Source organism: Tupaia chinensis, unplaced genomic scaffold (assembly GCF_000334495.1).
Source record: "Tupaia chinensis unplaced genomic scaffold, TupChi_1.0 Scaffold000301_1, whole genome shotgun sequence".
NCBI classification, from domain to species: domain Eukaryota; kingdom Metazoa; phylum Chordata; class Mammalia; order Scandentia; family Tupaiidae; genus Tupaia; species Tupaia belangeri.
The window spans coordinates 880,421-888,856 of NW_006159791.1; the positions used below are offsets into that span (position 1 = coordinate 880,421).

Below are 8,436 nucleotides of genomic sequence, written 5' to 3' on the forward strand. Positions count from 1 at the left end.
AAGAGGGCCCCAATTTAGACTGCTAGGTAACAGCACATGCTGGGCCCAGCCACACTGGTGCACACGGGAGAGTGTCACTGAGCTGTGGCTAAGACCTGATGGGAGGCCTAGGTTTGCTTTCCAGCCCAGCCTATGCAGGCCGGGCCTGGGCGCCTGCATCTGTAGACCCAGCTGGGTAGGAGGACCATTAGGCCATCAAAAATCTTAGTATTTCCCCCTGCACTCTCTCTCTCATTAAATAGATAGATGATAGATTGACATATGATAGATTGATAGGTAGGTAGGTAGATAGAAAGAAGACAGGTAGATAGATGGATGATAGATAGACAAATAAACAAGGAGTACGGGACCAGCAGTTAGCGTAATGGCTATGTCCCTGGACTCCCACGTAGTAGACCACAGTTCGAGTCCCGGACCCGGTGGCTTAAACTCACGCCGGGAGCGTGTGCAGGCGTGCCCAACGCGTGTGCAGGCGTGCCCAAGATCCGGAGAGGAGAATGGAGGAGAAGGGATTGTGGCGTGACCATCCCCCCTGGGGGGTGATTTCTCGCTTTCTGTCTCTCTGTCTCTCTCTGTCTGGCTGGCGCCCTATAGCAAAAACCTCTCCAAAAAAAGAAAAGGAGAAAAAAAAAAAAAACAAGGAGCACATGCCAGGTTCAAATCTCAGCTCTGCTGCTGACTAGCTGTGTGACCCTGGACAAGTCACTTCAGGTCTCTCAACCCCTGTTTTACATCTGTCACAGATCTCTTTGTCCGAGGATCAGGTAAATTATTTGTGAGGGTGTTATAGCTCTTTAGCGTTTACTGAGTTGTACTGCTGGTGGTGTCATTATGACTGTTGTTCTGACGAAGGTCACTGAGGATGACCCTCTAAAGGGGCCTGACTTCCAGGGGTCCCTGCTGATGGTCCTATCTCCTCTGTCCCTGATCTCAGGCCCTGGAGGAAGCACTGAGCATCCAGGCTTCCCCGTCATCGCCAGCAGCAGCGTTCGGGAGCCCAGAAGGAGCTGGTGGCCTCAGGAAGCAGGAGCTGCTCACGCAGAATGAGCTGCTGAAACAGCAGGTGAGCCCCAGGGGAACAGGTCAGCAGGAGCTGGGGCTTCCCGAGGGCCCTGGGATCACGTGGCGCCTGACCACCGGCCAGGACCCCTGCCTGCTGTAGGTTTCTCCTTCCCAGCGGGGTATCCCCAGCTTACTCACTCCTCTCTCACCTTGATGAGTCCACCATCTCTGTGCCCCACCTGTGCTAGTATTTACTTAATATTCAAAAAATGAATGTTAAATAAGTGTACTCAGTCGTCAGAAAAGTCATGACTTATTTTTCTATGTAAATATTTAAAAGAGAACTTTACGTCATTGCTATCAGTAGGGAAACGTATTTCTCATCTGCCGTAATAGAAGAAAAGTGTAAACATACATTTTACAGTTTAAACATTGTTGTTAGACTGTAGCCCAGTACTCTTGCCGGGTGACAACATTGAGCTTGAGTCCTCTTGCCTTTCATCAGGGGAGATTGGCAAGGGCTAGAGGAGCTTTAAAGACCTATTATATTAGCACAGGGGCCAGCACGTGGCATGGTGGTTAGAGGCACTGGATTCCTACATGGCTGATGGTGGTTCAAGTCCTGGACCTGGCGGCTTGCTTCATCACTTTCCCTTTTTCTCTGTCTCTGTCTTGTCAAATTAAAAAAAGGATAATAACAAATGGAATTTAAAAATAAATAAGTATTTCAAAAAAAAGACCTCCTCGCACAGAATGGAGACTCTCTCCTAGGATGGAAAGGAAACTAGAAGGTTATGGGTCTCATGTGTTCTGTTATTTAATGCCATGCTTCCGATGAGCCTAAATCACCTCGAACATGGGGCAGCATCTCACCTGATGAGCAGGTGCTAAAGTAAGGAGGCAAAACCACAGGCTCAGAGGGCCCTGCCTCGCCCACACTGCGCCAAGGCTTCCGAAGACCAGGAGAGTTCGCGGGTCCTTTGCTCTCAGAGCCAGCAGACCTGAACTCCAGCCTCGCCACCAGCTCCAGTGGCCTCTACCTCTCTCTGAAGTGACAGGATTGGACTGGTTGATGGTGTTAACCTTTTTTTTTTAAGCCATGGATACTTTCTTCAAAAAAAATCCCACCTTGAAGCTCAAATATATAACACAGGGACACAGAACTACTCTGAAATTGCAGTTGGGGGGCTGGAAGTGCACCTATCCCATTGCACACTCCTGAGAAGGAGCAAAACCATCTCAGATGCTGTGACACCCCCCCTGCCAGCAGGAGGCAGGGGGGTGTGGGCCTGTGCACGTTGGAGCCTCCACTCAGAGCTGCCCCCACCCCTCCTGTCCTCTCCAGGTGAAGATCTTCGAGGAGGACTTCCAGAGAGAGCGCAGCGATCGAGAGCGCATGAATGAGGAGAAGGAAGAGCTGAAGAAGCAGGTGGAAAAGCTGCAGGCTCAGGTTACCATGTCGAATGCCCAGGTGAGTAGCTGGGCCAAAGAAGGCACAATTGGCCTCGGGGGGAGGTGGAGTAGAAGGTCCTCAGTGGGGCTGGATGTCAGGACACTTGCTGGCTCATTTGCCAGCTCTGCTACCAAGTCTCCGTGTGACTGGCTAGTCCTGTCCTGTGACCCTTTCTTTTTACAGCAAGGCCACCACAATGAGCAAGGCTCACCTGCAGCCAACAGCCTGGGCTGTGCTCTCCCCTCAGGGCACTTGCCTGTGACTGGCTGCAGCCCTGGGGGTGCCCTGTGCACCATCTGGTCACCCTCTGGGCCATTTAGGCCTCGGATACAGGCCTGGCCAAGATTCTCCTGGGCCGACAGTCTTCTCTCCCTCCCCCTTCTCTCAGCTCAAAGCTCTCAAAGATGAGGAAAAGGCGAGAGAAGCCCTCAAGCAGCAGAAGAGGAAAGCAAAGGTGAGGAGGCTGCGGAGGGAGGCAGAGCTTACCCCTTCTGCCCTTCCTCAGGGAGCCATGGTCTGATGGGAGACAGAGTGTGCCCAGGTGCGGGGCGCTCCCTGCCGATGCACTAGTGAAGTAACGCAGGCGGACTTAATCCGTGCAGAACACCTGCTCTGGATATGTAGCTGTCATCCCTGGTCATTTTCTGGCCACATGCCCAGCCCTCTGTGTCCGAGTGTCACCATTCCACGCACATGCCCGATTTCCAGGCCCATGTCCCACCTCCATGATGTGTACCCATCCTTCCGCGTCCACATGCCAGCCTCCTGTGGCTGCGTGCCCAGCCTCCTGTGCCTGCATGCTGGCCTTTAGAGAGTTACGATCCTCACATAGAGGAAGATGAGGACAGCATCCCGGGCCTGGCCTCCACAGCCTGTTGCAGGCCAGAGCCAGACACAGCCTTTCCTGCAGGCCTCGGGAGAGCGTTACCACATGGAGCCCCACCCGGAGCACCTCTGCGGGGCTTACCCCTACGCCTACCCGCCCATGCCAGCCATGGTGCCACACCACGGCTTTGAAGACTGGTCCCAGATCGGCTACCCGCCACCCCCCATGGCCATGGAACACCCACCCCCACTCCCCGGCTCGCACCTCTTCCGTCTGGTGAGTCTGTGCAGAGAAAAAGGTCGAGGAGTCAGACAGTGCATTTTCAGCAATCCTTGTGGTGGTAGGCATGTGTCCAGGGCCTGGCTCTGGCCTACCATCCCAGGGGCAAGAATTCTATAGCCATTCAGGGTCGCTGGTGTGGACAGGGAGGGCTGAGTAAGAGCGCAGGGTGGGAAGAAGGACCCCCTCCCACTCTCAAGTCAGAGACATCAGAGTTCGGGCAGTTCACAGGGAAGCAGGTTCCAGAACCTCACGTATTTCCCTCCCCTTTCCTTTTCTCTTATTTTACTTGCTTTTTCCTACTTACCACACTTTTTCTTACTTTACCATACTTTGTCTCCAGTCCCTCTGTCACAGACCTCCATCGGGCATCCCTAGCTGCCCATCAGACAGTGATTATGCCCTGTCAGCCTGTCCCCCATTTGGCCATTCTTCATTCACATCTTCTTTACACTGGAGGGTGCCAGGGTGCTTAGAGTTTGGCCTGGGAGATACGGAGATCTGGGTTCAAATCTAAGCTTAGCCACTTTTGTGCATGGAGTTACTTAATTGGGGGGAGGTGACAAGGAGGAGGCAGGGACAGCAGGTAGCATGGTGGTTAAAGTGCGGGACTCCCACATGGCCGACTGCAATGGGAGTCCTGGACCCGGTGACTTAAAAAATTATGCCAGGCACATGCGTGTGTGCATGCCCAAAATCCTGAGGGAATGGTGGAGAAGGGATTATGGTATGGCCATCCCCCTGGGGGGTGATTTCTTTCTCTCTCTTTATGTCTCTCTGGTGAGCGTAAGTGCCCTATGGCAAAAACCTAAGTTAATAAATGAGAGGCCAGCAGGTGGTGTGAAGGTTACGGCACTGGATCCCACATGGCCAGCTTTGCAGTTCAAGTCCTAGACCCACAGCTCCACCTGGAGCACCTCTGCAGGGCCTACCCCTACGCCTACCCTTCTACCTGTCTGGCATGACTCCCAAGTCACATGTGCGTTCATGCCCAGAATCTCGAGAGGAGAGTGGAGGATAGGGGATTGTGGCATGGTCCCCCCTGGGACCAATTGCTCACTTTCCCTTTCTGTTTCTCTTTCTCTCTGTCCCTCTCCAACAAGTGTACATGCCCTATAGAAAAAAAAAAAAAATGGGAATGACAACCTGGGTTCTGAGGATTGACTCCAACTTGATTAGTGCGTATTTAGTACTGTTCTGGTGCAGGGCTGCTACTGGACTTTTCGAGTGTGGTTATTGATTACTAAGCAGCAGTTTTGTCACAGCCAGAATACACCTGGCGCCCACCCTGTGCAGGGATGCGGAATCAGAGCTCCCAAGTGATGGACCCGCCCACAGCCAGGCCTGCAGAACCAGGTGAGTGTGATCCCCAAGTGCGGGCTCTTACCCCTGGTGGGGAGATAATTTATCTGCTACGGTAGGAAGGTAATGATTTCCTTTTTGGCCTTGGTGGAAGAGAGGTCCAGCTTTCTGAAACAGTGTTGAAAGGGGAGAGAGAGTAGCGGCAAGGGAAAGGCCTACAACCATCCATCCATCCATCCATCCATCCATTCCAGTTTATTGCCAAGTGCCAGGCACTGTGCTCGGTGCTCATGGATGACAAGGTACTTAACTCCTCTGAGCCTCAGTTTTCTTACCTTTAAGGTGGGGATGCCAAGGGGGGACAGGGGCAATAGGTGGCGGGGTATTTAAGGTGCTGGACTCACACATGGCCAACTGTGGTATAAATCCCAGCCCCAACAGCTTGAAAAATCATGCCAGGCACATGTGCATGTGTGCCCAAAATCCCAACGGAAGAGTAGAGCCGAAAGGATTGTGATGTGGCCACCCCCGCACCCCCCAGGGAGTGATTTCTCGCTTTCCCTCTCACTGCTTGCAGTGGCTCTCTCTCTCTGATGACCATATCTGCCCTTGAGCAAAAAACTTGAACAAAGAAAGAAAGAGTTGACTAGTCAGTTGTTGTTTTGTGCTTTTTTTTTTTCTTTTTAAAGTTTGTTTACTTCTTTTGAGAGGGGGGCATCCCAAAAAGGTCTTCACACTGTGATCCACCCCAGCATCACCCTGCCTGGTTCATGGCACACGCACATCCCTGGTTTGTCTGGGAGGTCACGAACCTGGGACTGTCCCATATGGTCCATTGTGGCATTGCCACTGCACCATCGGCAGGCCCCCAGTCAGGCGTTTTCTAATGGTTCCCCAGAGCCCAGAGGTTCTGTGGAGCCCTTTAGAGGCTGCTTTGATGAGTGGTCATGGGGGGGCCTCATGGGCAGAGTTGTCCCCTCCCACAGAACTGCTCCCTTCTGGGATCTGGAGCCAGGCTGACTGGGCTCAAGTCCTGGCTGCACTCTTTTCTAGATCTGGGATTTGGGGCAAGTCTTTTTAAAACCTCTGTACTCCCCAGTTCCTTCCTCCCTGCGGTGGTGACAACCTGCCTGCTCTGTGGCACTGGGTGAGAATGACATGAGGAATTTAGTTTGGGCATGTGGCCCAGGGCCTGGCACTCGGAGCACTCACTCTCTCTAGCTGTTCGTTTCACTGTGACTTACTGGTTTCCATATGAAACTTTGAAAATTACTTTACTGCGTGATCCTGAAGTCCTAAATTTTTTGTTTATTTAGACCCAGCAAAAAATGACCGTGAAGGGCCTCAGTGAGACCAGATTGTGTCGTTTGGCTGCATCTTCGTCTTGCAGAGCCAGCTGTCCTCAGATCACGGAAAAGATAGAGGCCACTGCTGTGTGTGGCCAGAGCCACAGCTGGACAGGAGGCCGAAGTGGGGGGCCAGCTCGCGCCGGCCCGGCAGAACTGTTCATAAGCCTGGGAGGATCCACCCAGAAGGCTTCCACTTGGGCTCTTCCTCTGGAGGTGACAGAGAAACTCACTGCCCCGCCGTCCAGTGGAGAAGGCCTCCTCCGGCCTGACCGGCCACCCTTCGCTGCAGCCTCCAGAGACGTCAGTCTTCAGAGTGGGGTGCAGCCCAGACCTCTTTTGTTTGAAACCCTCCCCTGAAGTGGTTCCAGCCCTCCGGGTGCCACGTTCAGTTCACGTGTGTGTTTCACTTTTGCTTCACGCTCTGTAGCAAGACGTGCCCCATGCCTGTCCTGACCCCTCTGTGAGGAGCTGCGGGAAGAGTGGGTTCGTCTCCAGGGAGAACAGCAGCAAGTCCTGATGCTGGGCTCTCCCACCTCCACCCGCAGTAGCCTCGCCAGAGCCTTCATAGCCTGGAGAGAGGTCACACCAGCCGTGTCCCCTGAGGGCCCCAGGCTGTAGCTGAAGCTCAGGCCCTCTGCCCTGCAGCCCGAGGCTCATGGTGCCCGCGGCCTGGATTGGAGTGGCTGTCCATCCCGGGCAGCTGTTTGCACGAACCTTGGACATAAATCCAAGTTGAAGATCAGTGTGTTGTGACGTGTTCTTTTATGCCCTAGCTAGTGTCCCCTCTCAGCTGATCAGAGTGCTGCTTTCCTCGCCCTCTCCTTCCCTTTTCCCCTCATTCCCTGAGAGTACCACCATTACTCCTGGCTGGCATCTGCTGGGCCTCTGTTCGGAGCCGCCCCACGGGTGGAGTAGCAGCAGCAGTGGAAAGACCCTGGGCTGTAAGTCAGGGGACCTGGACTTTCATTCCAGGCCTGCCCCCACTCTCAGCAGACCTGGGGCAAAGCTTGATGCTTCTGTGAGCCTCCGTTTCCTCTGTCAAATAGAATACCTCATCTTGACCTAACTTCCTTGGAGAATTCTGGGAAGGAATGCGAGTGGATGTGAACCGGTTTATAAACTCCAAATGCACAGGGCAAAAAGCAAAGTGGATCTAAAAGCCAAAAAGCAGGGACCCTAAGCACAGCCTTATTTCTTCTCTGCTCCTCCTACCCTGACAGCCCACCCCATCCTCCCCAGTCCCCACCCAGGCTGGGGCCACCCCGTTGAGGAAGCACCACAGTAGGCTCAGCTGTTGCAGAAAGGCCTTTACTAGGCAGGTAGGGTGTGAGTCTGATGCCAGTGGGCCAGCGTGAGGGGAGAGGGCACATCCTCTGTAGGAGCAAGGATGGCATCCCTGCCCAGGGGCCTCAGCCTGAATGCACTTAAGGGCCGGCCCCTCAGACAGGCTCAGGGGAGGTCCGCCCACAAGGGCTTCGGGCCCCTCCCTCATGGAGATGCCACCCCTGACACAGGGATGTGGCCCTGGCTCTCACATCTGCCTTGGCTGATCTCAGAACTGGGGGTAGGGGTGGGGGCGGGGGCTTGGGAGGGCCTTTCAGGAAGGAGGAGGGAGCTGTTAAGCGTGGTAGACCCAGAAACTGCTGGGGACCTTATAGTGTTTGGAGGCAGAGAGATGCTGCTGTCAAGGGTGAGGTCCAGGTTAGAGCAGGACAATTGGAGCTAGCGCTGGTTTTCCTTAGGATCAGGTGTGAGTGCGTTGTCATGGGAACAGAGTTGGAGAAACCACATCACTTTACACAGCTGCAGACACACAGATGGTGCACATTTCCGATAGTCACACAGGTGGCCGCACGTAGACCTGTGCACACATGCGCTGTCACACACACACCTGTCGGCATGTGTGCAAATACCCACATGCGAGTGGTACAGACACAATGGTATACAAACATCTGTGTCAGGCAGGGACCTTGTGTAATGGGCAAGGGGCCTGTTGTGGGTGTCTAGTGGGTTGGGGATGTGGGCTCCTTCCTGAACAGTCCCTCCCAGCCCCTGCGTGATGGACAGGAGTGGGCCAGGCGTCAGTTACTTCCCCCTGAGGCCCAGGGCTGCCTGCCGCCTCATGTAGGCCAGGATGTCCATCTTGACATTGCTGATTGTGGTCCGGTGGTACCAGCGCATGATGGGTATTCCGTCAGGCCCCACCAGGAACTTCTCAAAGTTCC

At 54.1% G+C, this 8,436-nt stretch overlaps 2 protein-coding genes across 7 annotated transcripts in view; one reads left to right on the top strand and one right to left on the bottom strand.

Annotated features, from left to right (window-relative positions):
* TNIP1 (TNFAIP3 interacting protein 1) overlaps positions 1–6,953 on the top strand; it is a 56,412-nt gene extending 49,459 nt beyond the window's left edge. For 5 of the 6 annotated variants that reach the window (XM_006150836.3, XM_027772801.1, XM_006150835.3 and 2 more), the window contains 6 exons: positions 935–1,063; positions 2,348–2,473; positions 2,844–2,909; positions 3,366–3,557; positions 4,826–4,916; positions 6,179–6,953. In XM_006150836.3, coding sequence (XP_006150898.1) covers positions 935–1,063; positions 2,348–2,473; positions 2,844–2,909; positions 3,366–3,557; positions 4,826–4,916; positions 6,179–6,213 — 639 coding nt within the window. In that variant the 3' untranslated portion in view covers positions 6,214–6,953. The remainder of the gene's footprint in view (positions 1–934; positions 1,064–2,347; positions 2,474–2,843; positions 2,910–3,365; positions 3,558–4,825; positions 4,917–6,178) is intronic. The other variant, XM_027772800.1, reaches the window with a different exon arrangement.
* Positions 6,954–7,503: 550 nt separating this feature from the next.
* Positions 7,504–8,436, bottom strand: part of GPX3 (glutathione peroxidase 3) — a 12,474-nt gene continuing 11,541 nt past the window's right edge. The window contains exon 6 of the mRNA XM_006150834.2: positions 7,504–8,422. Coding sequence (XP_006150896.2) covers positions 8,297–8,422 — 126 coding nt within the window. The 3' untranslated portion in view covers positions 7,504–8,296. The remainder of the gene's footprint in view (positions 8,423–8,436) is intronic.